This window comes from Hippopotamus amphibius, chromosome 1, assembly GCF_030028045.1.
Source record: "Hippopotamus amphibius kiboko isolate mHipAmp2 chromosome 1, mHipAmp2.hap2, whole genome shotgun sequence".
Taxonomy (NCBI): domain Eukaryota; kingdom Metazoa; phylum Chordata; class Mammalia; order Artiodactyla; family Hippopotamidae; genus Hippopotamus; species Hippopotamus amphibius.
The window spans coordinates 26,998,352-27,017,407 of record NC_080186.1 but is presented as its reverse complement, the minus strand read 5'-3'; the positions used below and the strand labels follow the sequence as shown (position 1 = coordinate 27,017,407).

The following is a 19,056-nucleotide window of genomic DNA, read 5'->3' as shown; positions in this document are numbered from 1 at the left end:
CAGCCTGCATTCTCATCAGAGCTTGGGGGTCTTCTTCCAAGCTCATTCAGGTGATTATCAGAGCTCAGTTCCTTGCTGGCTATGACACCCAGTGTCACACTCAGCTCCAAGAGGCCACGCTCCTGTCCTTGTCATGTGGGCAACTCCATCTTCAAAGCCAGCCATGGAGAACTTCTTACACATCAAACCCCCTCATGCTTCGTACCTCTCTGACATTGATCTCTTCCTCCAAGAAGAGACTTGTCTCTTTGAAGGGCTACATGTGATGAGGTCAGGCTCACTGAGGATAATCTTGCTTTCTCAATCAACTGTGTCATGTAACATAACCTAATCATGGAAGCAATATCCCATCCCATTCACAGGTTCCTCCCACCTCAGGACAGAGGGGATTATACAAGGCTGGGCTCCTTGGGGACCATTTTAGAATTCTACCCACCACAATCAGACTCTCCCAGTTCCTCTTCAACTTCACTACCCCAGACCTCTTACCTTTTAGATCTCTTCGCTTAGGTGTTACAATTTAATAACAATAGTAGTTTCTTTTATGGAATTATTTCTAAAATCTGTGCACCACCCTTTACATATAGTTTTGCATTGACTTTTCACAACAGTTGCATGAAGTATATACTCCTCTTTACACTCTGCAGTTAGTTCCCTCTGCCTCACATACCTTCCAGATAATCTTCATGTTCATCTCTTTACTCCTTTCTGGTTTCCATTCAAACGTCACCTCCTCAGAGACGCCTTCCCTGATGAATCTACCTAAAAATAGTTCATTGTAGGGTACCAACTAATACGTGCAGAAGGAATGATGGAATTAGAAAATCACCATTTGACAACCATAATATTAGTAATTTTTAAAAATAATTTGTATGTATGTATGTGTGTATTTTTGGCTGTGTTGGGTCTTCGTTGCTATGCTCGGGCTTTCTCTGGTTACAGCGAGCAGGGGCTACTCTTCTTGTGGTGTGTGGGCTTCTCATTGTGGTGGTTTCTCTTGTTACAGAGCATGGGCTCTAGGCAAGCAGACTTCAGTTGTTGCAGCACGTGGGCTCAGTAGTTGTGGCTCATCAGCTCTAGAGCACAGACTTAGTAGTGGCACACAGGTTTAGTTGCTCTGTGGCATGCGGGATCTTCCCAGACCAGGAATAGAACCCGTGTTCCCTGCATTGGGAGGCGGATTCTTAACCACTGAGCCACCAGGGAAGTCCCTCATGTTAGTAATTGATTCAGGCAAGAATCATCAGTGGAGCTAAAATTAGTGGGTAAAATTTTGATGAGGAACAGGATAGCTACATAGGCTCAAGGTATCTCCCCACAAAATACTTATTAATTATAAAGGAAAAATTAGTGTCTTTATGATGGAGAAAGCTGACAAACATCATTAACTAAACCAGAGTTGACATCACCAGGAATGGGATAAAGCTACCACATGTGCCTCCTAGTATGATGCACTAAGAAGGTCACATTACTTCCACGGTTTTCCTGCCTTACCAGATAGGCCCCCATCGAGGGATCACTAGCCTGGACTCTTCAAAAATGTCAAGGCAAAGAAAAGCTGAGAAACTATTCCTGATTAAAGGAGGTTAAAGAGACATGACAACTAAATGGAACGCATGATACTGTATTGGATCCTGGACCAGAAAAAGCTTTTTTTTTTTTAAAAGGTCTTTATTGGAATATAATTGCTTTACACTGTTGTGCTAGTTTTTGAGGTACACCAAAGTGAATCAGCTGTATTTACACATATATCTCCATATCCCCTCCCTCCCACGACTCCCTCCCACCCTTCCTATCCTGGTCCTCTAAGGGGGCCCATCACAGAGTTTATCTTCCTATGTTATGCAGCAACTTCCCATTAGCTATCTATTTTACATTTGGTAGTGTATATATGTCAATGCTACCCTCTCACTTCGTCCCAGCTTCCCCTTCACCCCACCCCACCCCCACCCCATGTCCTCAAGTCCGTTCTCTACATCTGCAACTTTATTCTTGCCCTGTCACTGGGTTCATCAGTACCATTTTTTTTAGGTTCCATATATATGAGTTAGCATACGGTATTTGTTTTTCTCTTTCTGGCTTTTTTTACTTTGCTCTGTGTGACAGACCCTAGGTCTATTTACCTCATTAAAAAATAACTCAATTTCATTCTTTTTTATGGCTGGGTAATATTCCATCATATATATGTGCCACATCTTCTTAAGGTCTGCAAAGTAGATAAGAGTATAAAGTTAATTTCCTGATTTTGATGATTGTCTTGTAGCTGTGTAAAGAAAATGTGCTTGCTCTTAGAAAATATATGTTGAAGTATTTAGGGGTAAAGGGGGCTTCCTATCTGCAACTTATTGTCAAATCGTTCTGAAAATAACTATTAAAATACAATAAAGTGGTAAAATGTTAGCAGTTAGGAGCCCTGAGGAAAAGGCATATTGGAGCTCCTTGTCAACTATTCTTGCAACTTCTGTATATTTGAAGTAATTTTAAAATAAAACTTACCCAAAGAAAAGAAAATAGAATAAGAATAGCTCACTCCCCTACTCTTCATCCCTTACTGTCTTTTACTTTTCTGTGTGACCCTTATCACCCCTTGTTATTACATGTATTTTGTTTAATCTGACAACAACCATATGAAGTATGTACTGTTACTGTTCCTTGCCTTTATAATTCCCTCTGCCTGGAAGGCTCTACTCTCCAGGTCTCTGCATCTTACTCCCTCTCTTCCCAACACTGAAATGCCTCTGATAAGAGTAGTAAGGTCCATTCCTTCCCTCACTAGGCTGCAAACCCCATCGGAGAAGGGACTTGGTTTTGTTCACGGCTGATCCTCATACCTCTCAACAGACTTGGCACGTGGCAGGTATCCAATAAGCATATGTTGAATAAAATACGTGCATCTTAGAGAAGAGACTTAGGAAAAGACTGTGAGTTTTAAATCCAGGCTTTGAATTCAAACCAAATGATTTTAAAACTGCCACTAATGAATCTGCTTTTTTGCTTCTTTGTTTCAGGAAGATCCCTAGCCTCTGTGTACTCCCCTCCTTCTGAGTGTGGGCTGGACCTTGTGACTCACTACTAATAAATAGAATATGGCAAAAGTATAGGCTACCTCTTCCATGAGTGGACACTTGCTGGCACTCTTTCTTGCCTTCTTGCATGCTTTCTGTCTTTGTGAGATGCCCTATGGAAAGGCCCACCCATGGGGCAAGAAATCAAGGGGGGCCCTTGCAAGGAATTGAATCTTACCAACAAACACATGAATACTCACTTTGGGAGTGGATCCTCCCCAGCTGAGTCCTCTGGCGAGATTGCAGCCCCAGCAGACACTTGGATTGTAGTCTGTAAGTGATGCTGAAGCGGAAGACTCAGCAAAGCCATGGCCATGTTCCTGACCCACAGAAACTTTTTAAGCCGCTACATTTTGGAGTAATTTGTTACATAGCAATAAGAAAGGAATACTTCAGTCCTCTGTATCTCCACAGCTATGTTCTACTATTATAAAAACATTTTGTGTTATATTTATCTATATCTTCCACTCTCCCCATCACCCACACCATAAGCTCTTCATGGGCAGGGACTGTAATTAGTTTACCATTTTATCTAGGCTTCGTAGCATAGTGCCTGTCTCATATTTGGAGCTCAGTAAGAGATTGTCAAAAATTATTGAGGGGTTCCTCATCAGAAATAAATTGTAGTTGGGTTTATATATCAACCTGGGAATTTGGTCAGATGTAAAGGCCCTGATAATGTTCTTGAATTTGGAGAGCTCAGAAGCAGAGTCTGAACTGTGGGCTCTTCACCATAGCTCTGCCCCCCATGAGGCTCCATCTGGGTGGCCAGCTGGTCCCCTAGACGGCAATTCCATCTCAGCTTCTTTAACATCATAATTCTCAAAACTAGTGTTTGTAAAATTAAACCACATGAGAGGACAAAGTGACCTGCCCATCCACCTGTTCTAATTAATATACTTTTAAGCCTCTCAAGGAAAACTATTTCTCCTCCTTCCTTTACACCAAAGATTTAGCTATAAAATTTCAGCTTAGAGTAATCACATCCTGAATCAATGGCTTATTTTTTGAGTTAAAAAAAAAAGATCCCTCTAACATGTTCATTTTAATTTTAAAAATGCTATTTTAAATGGTAGGGAGCCTTTTAATTCTCCATCCTGGGTTATAAAAAAATAATAGATAGGCAGAAATGTGTTATTAAAGCTATTTTTCTTGGCGTTCTGGTAATTTAATAAACTGCTGAAGCTAAGCCTTGAGACTTTATGAAGCAGAAAGAAGACGACTTGGCTGTTGATTAATAGTTTCTGATCGTCCCCCAACCAACCCCCCTGCTTCCTGGGGTGATTCCTGAAGGACAACGGGTGATTTCTGAAGAATGAAGATTTGGAGAAACATTGTGCAAAAATGCCTTGTCCAAGGAAGCTTAATCTCTGGGATGATACACACATTCTTCTCTAAGACTTGGAGTGCTGGAGAATTGGTTGAGGAGAGTCTCAGAAGATAACTCTTGATGTGGTCAATTCCGTATTTGACAACTTCAGAGCATTTCACCAACCTTGAAAAGTTTCCATGTCTAGGTCATTGTGGCATGTCTCAGTCTGCTGGGGCTGCCATAACAAATAACCATAAGCTAGGTGGCTGAAGGAACAGAAATTTGTTTCTCATGGTTTTAGAGTCAGGGACGTCCAAGGTTAAGGTGCCAGCCAAGTAGGTTTCATTCCAAGGCCTCTTCTCCTGGCTTGTAGGGGGTCATCATCCAGCCATCATGTGATCTCTTCTTTGTGTTTATGTGGAGAAGAGCAAGCTCTTTGATGTCTTTTCTTTTAAGGGCACTAATCCCATCATGGGGGCCCCATCCACTTGATCTCACCTAACCTTAATTACCTCCCAAAGGCCTGTCTCCAGCTACTGTCAAATTGAGGACTAGGGACTCAACACATGGATTTGGTGGTTACTAAAACATTTGGTCCATAACGGGGGTGTGTACCAGTTATTCGGGCTTCATTACTTGGCTTCAAACCCACTACTAATGATCCTGAAACTCTGCAAACCACGTTTCTGCTTTGCCTGCTGGATCTCTACAGGCTCTGTCAAGAAGCGGCACTAGAGGGAGACCCAAGGCTGGAGGAGAAAGAAGGGGCTTGTTCATTCCTGTTTGGCTCCTATTCTGATAGGCATCACTCTAGCAATGGCAGTTTTGTTCAGTAGCAGCAATTGCAGTTAGTTTACTCTTTTTTCTAGTACTTGCAGAACCAGCCTCACAGTGCCTTCTCAGAACATTAACACCAGAAGTGTGATGCCTGCTCCTTAAAGGTTTGAGTTCCTACCCCCAAGGAGTCCCTTTTCTAAGCCCAGAGACACCAACACCAACCAAATAGTTCCTGCTGCCCAGATCCACATGTCAGCTTCAACTCCTCAAGGTTCTTCCTCCAGGCCTCTACATTTTAAAAATTTCACCCTTTTCTCTTTGATGGTAGCTGCTTTTTGTAGTTGCTACTTCTGTTTTATCCTTGGAATTCTTTTTTTTTTCCCTTGCAGTTTTTCAGTATAGAGTTAACAACAATTTATTTCTATTAAATTATTTCTGTTAAGATAACTAATGTGGTTCTGTCTCCTCCTGACTGAGAATGGGGACGTGGCCCAATTCATTTGACAGAAAGATGCAATCCCCCAAAATGTAGATAGGTCGCTCTTGCATTCTCTAGGCCTGTTTCTCTCCCTGTAAGTCGAAGCAAGCGATAAACATGTTTCATGGATGAGACTGACCCCACTAAGCCAATTGTTTCCTTTTCTTTCAGTAGCAGCTGGGCAGTATGGTTGTGGCAAGGAAAACCTTCCTTATGAAAAGTTTTTGTCTATAGTTAGCTCTGTGAGGGCAGAGAATATGATTGTCCAACGGTATAACTCAGGACTTAATCCAATGGTTGGTGCAAGGGAGGTGTTCAGTAAGTGTCTACTAAGTGATGAATAAATTGAAAGATGGATGGATAGATGGATGGGTGGGTGGGTGGATGGGGAATGATGAATGGATGGATGGAGAGTTGGATTGGTAGATGGAAAGATGATGTTACATGATCTCAAGAACATCTAGTAGTAGAAAGAAGAAAGTCTTCTTGAAGGAATGGTGTTATTTCATTTTTGAGCATTTCACATAGGATTAGGTTTGGTTGTGTGTGAAAGAAACCCAAAATAACTGTGGCATTTCAAAGCCGTTTGTTTTCCTCTCATGTAAACAAAGCCTAGGGACAGGCACTCCAGGGCTGGCCCGGCACCACCATGGTCATCAGAGGCTCAACCTTCTCTCTTGTTGCTTTACCAACTTCATAATGTAGCTCCAGTCTCCAGAAGTCACATATAACACTTCTGCCTACATCCCATCTGGCCAGAACTAAGTCACGTATTCTGGGTGGTCATGTGGCAATCTGAAAAGAGGAGTTCTATTACAAAGGGGGAAATGGGGAAATGTATATTTGATGCCAACTGGAAATTCCTGTCATAATGAGGAATGAGTAACAGAGACTTGAGAATGCCCTCTCAAAGGAGGGAGCCTTGGAGGAGAACTTGAAGTCCAAGAGGAGTTGCTGAAGATGATCCCCCGCCCCTCAACTTTCTGTAGGGCTACTTCCCCCTCTAGTCCTCAGTCCCTGCCTCCCACTTCTTCTCCTACCATGGCTTAATACTGGAAAATGACCTAGAGCTCTTAGTTTCCTGAAACCTTAACAGTCATTAACTATGTGATATGTGTTTCAACAAAATTCACTCACTCTGGGCCATGTTACTAGAAACAGGGAAGTGGGAGGAATAGGGGGTAAGAATATTGATTTTGAGTCACTTACCACCTGACCTTGAATAAGATATTAATCACTCTGAATCTTAGTTTCTGCATGTGTAATAAATACATATATCACAGGGTTATTATGAATGTTACATTGGATAATAAAGGTGATGTATACATCACTGTGCCTGTTCCAGCATAAGTGCTCAATGATTAGTAGCTGTTTTTATTTTATTAAGTATTTCTGGGGCCCACAACTTTGCTACTCCTCAGTTTTGTCGTTTAAACCACACATAGATTATCATTCGTTTTAAGATTTGCAAATAAAATATATTCTGAAGAAAGAGATTTGGGACGGGTGTGACTTGAAAACATATCAGATGAGAATTAACTGCAGAGTCCAGGGATGGTAAAAGGGCAGACGTCACTTATCTGACACTCTGAACTGGGGCAGGTGTCCTACTCTCATATATCCCGTTAATAAACTCCTCACCTTTTGCAGTAACTGTAAATTAATGTCTAAGCATAAACGGCATGGGGGCAGGCACTGTGTCTGTCTTGCTCATTGCTGTATTCCTAAGAATAAGTTTCAAGGCATGTGTGCTGAGTGGAGGGGAGAGTTGGTTGGAAGGAACGCAGAGAATAGATGGGGATTTTCCATCCCTCACCAGACTTCTGGATCCCCGTTCTTAGTCCCAGTCCCCACCACTCTCCATCTGTTTCAGCAGTTCTCTGAGAGGTGAGCAGAGTCAGGGAGTACATCGTGGTGTTGGAAAGATTTTGGGCTTTGATTGCAGCCCTCCTTTAAGTTTCCTCCTGAAGAATTTCTTAGGGAAAAAAAAATCCATAGAGGCTTCTGAAAACCTGATTCTTAGACATCCCAGGATGGGGAATCAGGCAGTGGGCTCTAGCTGGGTCAGAATGCAGCTCAGTACAATTCAACAAGCATTTTTGATGCCCACCGTGTGCCAGGCACCATACTAGATGGTTTTCTGTATGTATTTTCTCATTTTTAAAATGAATGTTTATTTTTATTACAGCAATACCTACACGTTTTAAAAGCCAAATAGTGCTATTCACAATAGCCAAAACATGGAAACAACCTAAATATCCATTGACAGATGAGTGGTTAAGGAAGATGTGGTCCATATATACAATGGAATACTACTCAGCCATAAAAAGGATGAAACAATGCCATTTGCAACAACATGGATGCACCTAGAGATTATCATACTAAGTGAAGTAAGTCAGGCAGAGAAAGACAAATATCATATGATATCACTTATATGTGGAATCTAAAATATGGCACAAATGAACCTATCTACAAAACAGAAACAGATTCACAGACCCAGAGAATACACTTCTGGTTGCTAAGGGGGAGGGGGTGGGGAAGACTGGGAGTATGGGATTAGTAGATGTAAACTATTACATACAGGATGAATAAACAACAAGGTCCTACTGTATAGCACAGAGAACTATATTCAATATCCTGTGATAAACCATAATGGAAAAGAATATTTTAAAAAAGAATGTCTATATGCATACAACTGAGTCACTTTGCTATACAGCAGAGATTGGCACAACATTGTAAATCAACTCTACTTAAAAAAAAAAAAGCCAAATAGTGCTAAAAGAATCATAAACAAGGCAGCAATCCCCACACCAGCACCTCTCACAAGAGCTTCCTGCTTCTCATAAGTAACTCTTTCAACTCTCTTGGCTCTTTATTTTGGGATTTACCTCCAGATTTCTAGATAATTATGGGACTTTTGCTATCTCTCAAATCAACCATTTGGGATATTACCTACTGAATTCTTATCACGATAAAGGGATTTTAGCTCTTTTCACACCCCCTAGTTGTCACACTAATTTTGATTAAATCCATACTTGGGCTTTTGACTATTAGAATCACGTAAATATTGTTCACGGCCAAGTTAATAGCAATTGTTTCATTTCTTATTTGAATTTATAGCTAAATCTTCCCTCCCCCACCAACCGCTATAAAACAATTCTCAATACAATTTTCCACACAGTCAGCTCTGTCAGAATAATCTGTTGTTTTCTTTTTCTTTAGCCCCTCCCTCCCACAGATACCGCCTATGTGAGGTCTCCAACCTCCTGCTCTAATCCAGACTGGTGGCAGCGGTGGCTTTCCAGGCTTTGCTTCATGGTTCTTGAGCTAAGATCTTCGTTTTTCATCACCCCAAAAGTTTCCTCGGCCTCCCCGCAACTGGTGATACCTGTTTTCTATATTCCACATCTTCTGTCTTGGCTTACCCGCTTGTCTTAGTGGTGCACATAGCTTCCTGACAAAGGTGCAAGGAGGCAACTTGTTTGAGACTCTGCACATCTGAAAACATCTTCATTCTACCTTCACAGATAGGAGTTATTTTCAAATTTTCCTTTAAAATCCATTTCCATTCAAAGCAGTGACAGCTTTGTCCTAGCATCTTCTAGGTTCCCATGTTACTGTTGAGAAATCTGATGCCATTCTCATTCATGAACATTTGTATGTGAGCGGGATTTTCTGAAAACCTTAGAATCTTGCTTTTGTTTCTGATGTGCTGAAATTTCACAGTGATGTGCCTTGATGGAAATCTTGTTCCTTCATTTCTCTGAGCACCGGTCTGGACCATTCAGTCTGGGGTATTTTCTCATGTTCTTCTGTTGATACTTCCCTCCCCTCTCTTCTCACGCTTCTGCCTAGAACTCCTGTTATCCAGATATTTTGTCTCCTGGTCCGGGCTTCTCATTTTCTTATCTTTTGTCTCCTATAATCCATCCCTGTGTCTCTTAAAAACTCTCCTTTCCAGAAGATCTCTTTGATGTTAGCTTCTAACCCTTCCCACTGAAAAAATTGTCAGCTATCACTGTTTTAATTTCAAAAGCACTCTCTTTTTCTGATTTTTAAAAATAATTGTATGGCATATTGTCTTATTTTTAAAATATACTGTCTTATCTTCCTGACAATATTATGCTCTCTCTTTTTAGTTCTTTTTTTCACCTTTGTTTTTGGCCATACTGCACAGCTTGCAGGATCTCAGTTCCCTGACCAGGGACTAAACCCAGGCCATGGCAGCGAAAGTCTAGGATCCTAACCACTAAGCCACCAGGGAACTCCCTCACCTTTGTTTTGATCTGTGTCTCTCTTGTTGGAGACTGTCCATTTCTATTCAACATTAAGTCTTTAAAAGTTGATTGGAAGCTTTTTGTGAAAGGGCGTAATCATTGGTATCTCCAAGTGCCTTCGGGGCATTTCAATTTCTTCAGAAGATTGGATGTGGATGTGTATTTCACTTAATGCCCATTTTCCATCAGTTGCCTCATCTCCACCATCCTTATGCCTGGTCTGTCTGTTTCTCCAGAGAAAGTATCTCCTATCTCCTACAAAACTATCTGTGGCCACTGGCTTTGTGGGGCCAGGATAGGAGCTACCTCTTATATCAGCCCCTTGCTTTTATCTCTCTTCAGCCCCATCTTCCATCCCAGCATCCAGCACCTCTTGAAAGCTTCAGGCTCTGCAAGGAAAAATGGTTTGCTTCTTGTTGACTGACAGGCATTTTGACCTGATCTTCACCTTCTCTGCTAAGGCATTTACCATTCCTCCACCATACTTCTGTCTTTGTATACGGCAGGTGAAATTGCTGGCTTCTCCTAGTTTCATTGAGAATGGAGTTCGTATAGCTGTTCTTACTCTCCTTCTTACTTGGGGGTAAATTCCAAGAGAAGAGGGACAGAAACACCTTCATTCTATCATCTTGAAGCCACAAATGTACATTAAATAGACATTAAGCCTATATTAAGATTACATTATCCTTCAATTCTCAGAACTGTTAACATTACCATTAGTAGAACTGAGGTTCAGAGAGGTTAAGTTCTCTGTCCAACATCAGAGTTGGAAAGTGGCTAAGAACCCTTGTCCGGCCAAGGGCAACTCCCTTACTCTCTCCTGCCTCCAAGCACTCTGAGATCAAGAGAGGGTGGTAAACTATGGCCCAGCCTGGGTTAGTACCTAGAAGTAAAATGTGAGGAAGCCCTTTGGGGAACAAAAGAGCACCTGCATTGGTGAGAATTTCTTGCCAGTGTCTCTCAGTCAGTGGAGAGTCTAGCCTATTACCCAAGGATGCCAACAAGGAACACGATGTGCTAGAAGTGGGGTCAGCCTTGGGGGAGGGGGCTGAAGGACTCAGGGGGAAATCTCAGACTTAGACCATGGAGAAAGGAGAAGGCATAAGTCCTAGGAGAACTTGGGAGAGAAACTGGTTTCCAGGGACCCAGGAATAAAGGCCAATTGTGTCACATTGTGAAGGCAAGAGAACTGCTCTTGTGAGCACTGGACTTAAGCCCACCCAAGACACTGGTGACTTCTAGACCCTTAGCCTCTCACTGCAATCAGGATTGGGCTCCTACTAATGTTCTCCAGACCTGCACTTCACTGACCTCAGCCAGGGTGGGGCCGAGCTTTCAGGTGAGTAACAGGACTGGTAGAGCAACTTAGAACTGACCGTGTTGGTCCATCTGTATGTGCCTGGTTCACTTTTTAGACCCAAGAGGAGGTCCTTAAATTAACCCTCTGTTTAATTTGATCTTGTGATGGTTTGCCAGAGGATAGTGCATGAGTTTCATTTCATAGACCTTCCCTGATCAGTGATGGCAGGCTGGACCACCATAGGGAGAATAGTTCTGTGGCTTTGTCCAGGCTCAGGGGAACAGCTGCTCAACAATGCCTGCCATGGGTGTCGAATCAGAAGAGTTAACTTATATGTGTATCACTGACTCAGGCCATCTCCTCTTCCCAGATTTGTGTCCTCCATAAATGGGATGGAGATGCTCTCAATGACCTATGAACCAGGGACAGTGCCATAAGGGGGCAGTTCTGAGATTGACCTCTAGCTTGGCATTGATCTGCAATGACTGGTGATAGTTTATCACATTTAGGATTGTTTTCAGAATTGATTTTCAGGCCACACGTTCCCATCTTGTGCCCAGGAGGGACTTCTTCTGTAACTGCCACCTGGATAGGGCCGAGCAAGATGTGCTTCTTTTACATCCATTCCTGAGATGCATAAACTGAGCTGCTGAGAAGTGAGTGGATCACAGAAGAGAAAAGCCCTCAAGTGTATGATCCCTGGGGTCCCTTATTTACAGAGCAGGACTTGGAGGACGGTAGCCTGTGGTCTCTCTTCATGTCCTCAGTAAACTTTGAGCTTCACGGGGGGAAAGGAGCAGTGAAGATCACAGGGAACATTACAGAAAATAACAGGCACACAGTTTCAAGCAGCTCATACGTTTATCAGAAAATACAAACTTTCTAAATTAAGTGTTCTACGTCTATTTTACCAACAACAACAACAAAAACAAAAATCACTCCTGTTAGCTAAATACAGATGCGGGGGTGGATGAGCAAGTGAGTGTGACTCCGAGGGGGGTGTGTGTGGTCTGTGCTGTGTGTGAGGACGGGCTGTGTGTATGTGTGTGTGTGTGATTGTTGGTCCATAGATATGTCTGGTCTCTCTGGTTTCTGTCTGTGACCTGGTCGGAACATTGGCTTTCCAAACTTCATACCAAGCTGTTGCAGAATCCAGAATTCCAGAGCCCTTAGCCCTGCTCCAAGGGCTAAGATGGGAGGAGGGAGATGAGAGGGAGATCTAAAAATTTATACCGTTCCCACTGGAGGAAAAATAGGGGCTGTTCATCAGGGGCCCACCGGACGTCGAGCTGAACCTGGAGGAGAAAGAAAAGGACGTCGTGATGGAATTCCTGATGTCAGCAGAGATATTAGGGAAAGTAATATATGAATTTGGGGGCTGTCAAAGACTGGGAAGATCATGACAGGCTTGGAAGCCGAAAGCTTTAGCAACAATATAAAAAGCTTTGGCTCTGGGAGAATAAAATATTGAAATGATACAATTGGAGGACAATAAAGAGTTTCTCCTGCCACATTCTAAGGTCAGGAAGGCCCTGGCAGCCTGTAAGGACGATTTACCCCTGGCCTATGCTCTCTCCACATTCAGGACCACAAACTAGGGAGCCTCTGTGGATCTGAGCACCTTACCTATGGGCCTATCGCCCCTCTACCTGCCTTAGAGGATCTTGTGTGTCCCTCAGGAAATTCCACAATATCAAAGAATTCAGAGCCATGTCCCAGGGTGAGATCTCAGAGTTCAGACAATCCCAGGGCTCCTATCCCCGTCTCAGCACCAAGCTAAATCAGACCCTCCATGTTAACACCAATCTGGGAAGTAAGCACTGAGGCATCCCTGACTGCCTGCAACTTTGCTAGACACTCGGGGAAGGAGGAGCCAAGAAGATTTGAGCCTCAGCATCCAAGAGCAGAAATACACACCCTTCTGCTTTTCCTCCCTGGCACACTGCTAATTCATACTTCAAAAGAGAGTTCAAAAGCCATCTCCTCTGTGACGCCTTCCCTGACCTCTACAGATGGAATCATTAACTCACACTTGGGATCCTATTGCAATTTCTTTCCCCATCTGCTAGGATACTTTGAATGAATGGAACAGAGCTCGAGACAAATCGCGGCAGAGCAAATGGCTAGATTTAGTCTAATCCAGGGATTCTCAGTCACTTTTCAGCCGGGCAGATGCATATTACAGAAGATGCTCACGTTCACAGCGCCCTTGCATGAATTGATGAAACAAAACAGGGGGGAGGGGAAGAAGCAGTGGGGAACAAACCAGCGCATTAATGTGTAATGCCTCAGCTGTTAGGGGTATCTGTCACTCACTGTGAGCAGCCGTGGACAGGCAAGGCTTTGGCTTGTTTGAGTCCTTTCTCACAAAAATAAATTCTATGAGAGCAGGGACACTGTCTGGACGGTTCACCATTTTACACCCATCACCCAGCACCCAGCCTAGGACCTGGTATGAGGTAGGCGCCCGGTAAGCAAGGAATGTTGGTGGTAACCCCACCTCTCTTCCTCCTTTTCAAAAATCATATTGGAAAAGAAATGATTGAAAGTGATGTTATTATAAGGATACTCTGAACTCTACTCTGATTTATAAAACAAAGGCCGTAACCCATACTTGAGTATTTAATAATTACCAGTGACAAATTACTCCTGACACGCCTCATATCTGATTGCCACACCCCACGCAGCTGAGCCCTTCGGGTTGAGAAATTTTTATCCGATCAGCCATCAAGGGCATGGTCTAGACAGGACAAACACTAGAGGGCCAGGGAGAGAGGTAACCCATGTGGATTTAATTATCCAGGAATGCTTCCTGGAAGAAGAGGAGGGGCTTAAACTGCCTCATGAGCGTGGTGACCAGTGCAGTTTCTACTCGGTCCAGTAAGAATTCCAGTGGAATCATCGTTGGCATCCTTTTTAACCCTCAGACTTATTGTTCTTTAGAAGATACCTTGCCTGGTTATCGTGCCCTGCTGGAGGTATGTAAATGGACTTGGCAGAGGGCAGGTAGGGCTCCCCTCCTCCTTCCCTGAGAACAGAGGCCACCTGCTCCCTCCCCTCCCATTTCCTGTACGAGTAGTTCAGTCTCTTGGTTCTCTTCTTTGCTGCTGACTCAGAGGAAGCACTGAGCCCCCTTGTCTCCCAGACTAAACTCTCCGTTAGGCCCTTGTACCCTCCCACCCTGGGCAGGCTCTCCTGGACCTTGCTCCTTCCAGCACGACTGGTAACCCCCAATACCACCCCTGTGCCCAGTGCTCCCATCCTACGGTGCTCAGGTTTTCTTGCCAAACCGTCATCCCTCCCTCTCTTCCCCTGGCTTCCTGCACGCCACACGCTCCTCTTTTTCCTCCCATCTCTTAGATCCTTTGCTGGTGCCTCCCCATCTCCCCAACCCCTCTACATGTTGGAGACCCAGGGTTCAGTCCTTGGGCCTCCCCTCTTCTCTACGTACAGGTGCTTCCGGCCAATCTCATCCCATCCCATGCCTTTAAATACCATCTATATGCTAACAATTCCCAAATGTATATTATCACCTACCACGTCTCTCCTGAGCCCCAGACTCGGATACCCACCTGCCTATCCACTGCTCCATTCATGTGTTTAACGGACCTCTCAAACTTCACACATGCAAAACCAAACTCCTGATCAACACCCCCGTGCTCTCGTCATCTGGACCGTAGTGCTTTGACATCGCCACTTATCCAGATGCTCAAGTCAAATCCTAAGAAGCACACTCGATTCCTCTCTTTTTCCTATTCCACATCCAACTATCAAGTGCCATCAATTCTATCAAGAAAATAAGTGCTCCAGATCTCTTATCTCCTTCCCGTGGTCACTGCCCTAGTCTGTGCCACCAGCACCTCCTACTTGGACAGCTAAAAAGGCTCCCATCCTGGTCCCCTCCATCAGTTCTTACCCCGCAGCCCACTCTTCGTACACTGGCCAATGTCATCTTCCTTACGCAGAGAATTAGAACATTCGTGGCTTCCTGCTGCTCTTCCTCACCTCGCCTCCCAGGCCCTATCTAGTCTGGCCCTGCCACCTCTCCAATTTCAATTCTACCCACTCTCTCACCCCCACTCATTGTGCTTCTGCTACATTTCCCATCCCGGGGCTGTTGCACTTTCTTTTCTTTCTGCCCAGGGTGCTCATCACCCACATATACACATCGTTCATTCTCTCGTTTTACTCAGATCTCAGCTCAAGAGACATCCCTTCATTCTCTCCCTCTTTCCCTGCACCTGACATGTACAATGCTTGTTTACTTCCATATTGTCTCTTTCTCCTCCTGGAATGACAGAAGGAAACACTTCCTCTTGTTCACTCCAGAAACCAGTGCCTAGAACAGTGCCGAGCACATGGAAGATGCAACAAATATTTTTTGAATGAACGAATCAACCCTTTGGGGAACACAGGCCAGCACTCCTCGCCTTGCTTTTCTGACCTCACTTTCCTGGTCTTTCCAACCTCTCAGGCCACCATCCACCCTGTTGACCACTGCTCCTCCCCTTCGCTCTCCTCCTTCGCCCACGGTGTCCCCCACTGGCCCCAGGCTCTCTCCCACTTCAAAGGCTGCTCCTTCCTCAGTCTCCTGCTCACTCCTTCCCCTCCTCTCCTAACCCTCTGAAGACAGCCAGAGACTAGGTCTCAACCCTCAGCTCTTACTGCTCCCAAGCAGTGCTTCACGACTGCTGACCAGTGAGAACTTGGGACCACACTGCCTCCCAAGCACAGGGGATTCTGGCTTCTGCAGAACCCAGAGTCACAGCGTGGAACGGGGACGTCCTGCAGGTGGGCTCCCTTCCCTCTGCAGTCTCATGTACTCTCACCTCCAGGGAGGTGAGAACCTCTCTTACAGACCCTGCAGTCACTTCCAGACTCGCCCTCTCTTCCCTACTGTTTCTTTCCCCTCTGGCCCATCAATTCACTCCAGCGTTTGCAGATCTGCATTGGCTCCCCAGGCCTAGCAGTCAGAGCCTTTAATAACCCAAGCCCAGCCTCCCTTTTCCTATTTTCCACCTTGTTCAGGGATAAATCTAATACCTCAACCAGATGCCTTTATTCCCCAGGCCTCAAGCCTACCACACACCTTCCCACTGAGGGCCTTATTCCCCCAATCGCTGCTCACTGGACCCTCCCCATCCTGCAGCCCTCACTGTCCACCCAGCAGGGATCCTCCCTCTGTCCTCAGGCTACTTGGATGGTCTTCACTTTGTCACGGCACTAACATAGTTGTGCCTGCCCCCTTTCATGCACTCTCATTGCCGGAGGGAGGAACCGTGTCCTATTCGTGGACGGTGCCCCACAGGCTAACTTCACCATAACTACGTGAACTGACACAGCGCTTTCTAGGGTGCTTTGGCAGAACACACCATGATATGCTCTACAGGACAAGGGAAGGGAAAACAAGGAGAGGGAGGGAGGAAGGAAGGAAGGATGGATGGATGGATGGATGGAAGGAAGGAAGGAAGGAAGGAAGGAAAGGAGGGAGGGAGAGAGGGAAAGAAAAAGAGAAAAAAGAAATAAGAGGTCATGGGTTTTATGTTCAAATGACATTATCAGCCACCTTCTTGAATGTTCTCCATGCACCCTAGTAAATTAATCTGCAAATTCTTTTCCCAAACAGATCTGACTATGGAAAGCTCTTTCCAGCATTTATCCCCTATATCAAGACATTCAGGGGGAAACACTGATTGAAAGGGTCAGAGTCCAGGACACCCAGCTGACACTACAGTGAGGGGCTGTGATGGGGAGGAAGGGAATCTATGCCAGGTTGGGGAGTTTGGCCCTAATCCTGTAGAGGGAAGTCCTCAAACTTGAGCGCACGTTTCCCCGGGGTGTGCCCAGGACACATGGATGCTCAGCACTGACACAGCACCACGTGCGTCACAGAGCATCAATAGTGAAGGTTTGGTGGGTGGGAATGGACAGCTGTGTGTTGTTATATTAAAATGACACACAGACCTTTCTTACTGACCAGCATGAAAAGTCTGTGTGGAATTGTCAGCTCACATGTTGAGTTTGTGTTGGCTGTTGACTGCTAAGTCCCTCTCCTCTGCTGTTTGAGGTATTTTAGGGGGAAAGTCTGAGCAGCCTGATAAGCAGTGGGGAGCCCTTCAGCAGGGCTCACTGCAAACTCAGTGGGCTGTTGGAGAGATTACCCTGGCAAGGAACTCAGGATGCAGTAACTGGGGGAAAGAGCTGTAAGAAGATTACCTGGCCGTGGCCGTGGAAACCAGGCAAGGGGGGAAAGGCATATACCCATGCCACCTGCTATGGGTGGTGTGCTCGTCCACCACTGACCAGGCAGCTGCATTTCTGCACCAGGCTGAGGACCCAAGCCCCGAACTGGGCCTACCGAAGGGCCCCCCAGGCCCAGATCAGGCTCACCTCCACACCAGGTCCATCAAAGACCCACACGGCTTCTGGTGGGCACAGGGTCTCCCCTCCCGACAGCCATGGAACAAACGTACCAAGAAAACACCCGTGAGGCCCACCTCCTCTCTTTAGCAGCTTTCGGGGTACAGGTTGAGTCTTCCAGTGTGGGCTGAGGACTCACCCGTACGCCTGGGGGAAGAGGTACTGCGGCCCATCTCCTGCCATGGGGGAAGGGTCTCGGGGATTGCTGGCCAGCTTCTGAGGTGTCCTCTGAGGGTACGGATAGTTGGGTTGGACCAAGGGGATGTAGCTCAGCAGCGGGGTATAGGAAGGGCGGAAAATCTGCTGTCCCATCTGCTGGGGGTTGTATGGTGTCACCTGCAGGGCAGAGAGGAGACAGGGGCTAGAGGAGAGGAGAGAGGTCCAGCGGAGCCTGCTGCCTCCAAACACCACAGTTCCCCAGCCCTGACCCTGACCTGAGCTCCCTCCTCTCAACCCGTGCCCCTCAGTCACTGTGGGGCACACAGAAGGCAAGGTGTTGGGTGGGGAAAAGCACAGGGCTCAGCTTCTATATGTGAAACTGGCAAGTTTTTAATTTATCCGAGCCTCAGTTTCCTTACCCATAAAATGGACAAACACTGTCTCCATTGTATGGGGACTGAGTCAGTTGACATAAGTAGAGACACTGGCACATAATAAATAGCAAATGAATATTATTTCCATTCTCTTCCCTGTCCTCTGCCTTTCACTCGGTCAATAACCATCTCAAAAGCCCCTGCTTCATTCTTAAGTCTTTTATAATCTCAGTAAAGGTTGTTGAGATTTATGCATCCCTGGCTTCTATCTCAGGATCTCAAAAAGTCCAAGACAGCCCTGCCCAGTGGAAATTCCTGTGATGGATGACGGAAATCTTCTGGGTCTGCACCGCCCAATATGGTAGCCACCAGCCACAAGTGTGGCTACTGAGCACTTGAAATGGGCTAATTGGACTGAATTTTAAATTTTACTTAGTTTGAATTGATTTCAGTGTAAATAGCCACACGTGGCTGATGGTTACAGTTCTGGGTAGTGTGAGTAGAGGAGAAAGGCCAGAAAGGGACAATGGGATTCAGCTCAAAACCTAGACAAAAGTAGGAACTCATTGGGTTTATGAGACCACCTGGATCATACCCCACCAAGAAGCAGGGCTCCCATTATCTTGCCCCTGGCAAGGCAGGAACACCATCTGTCTTATTTACTGATTTATCCTTGGCCCTAAGACAATGCCTGTCACACAGTAGCTGCTCAATAAACATATGTCAAATGGATACGTGCAAGAGAGAAAGGGAGAGGAGGAGGAGGGAGGAAAGGAGAGATAACTAAGTGTCTGCTCGAATACCTAAAATGACAGGGAGCTCACTACATCATGAGCACTGTATCCCACTACTGACAGCTCCAAATGTCTTGTGTGGAGCTGACATCCATCTTCC

The 19,056-nt window shown here is 45.2% G+C and overlaps 1 protein-coding gene across 1 annotated transcript in view; it reads right to left on the bottom strand.

Annotated features, from left to right (window-relative positions):
• Positions 1 to 12,428: 12,428 nt before the first annotated feature.
• Positions 12,429 to 19,056, bottom strand: part of C1H1orf94 (chromosome 1 C1orf94 homolog) — a 36,734-nt gene continuing 30,106 nt past the window's right edge. The window contains exons 6-7 of the mRNA XM_057715826.1: positions 17,769 to 17,965; positions 12,429 to 12,504 (exon numbers count right to left, since the gene is read on the bottom strand). Coding sequence (XP_057571809.1) covers positions 12,429 to 12,504; positions 17,769 to 17,965 — 273 coding nt within the window. The remainder of the gene's footprint in view (positions 12,505 to 17,768; positions 17,966 to 19,056) is intronic.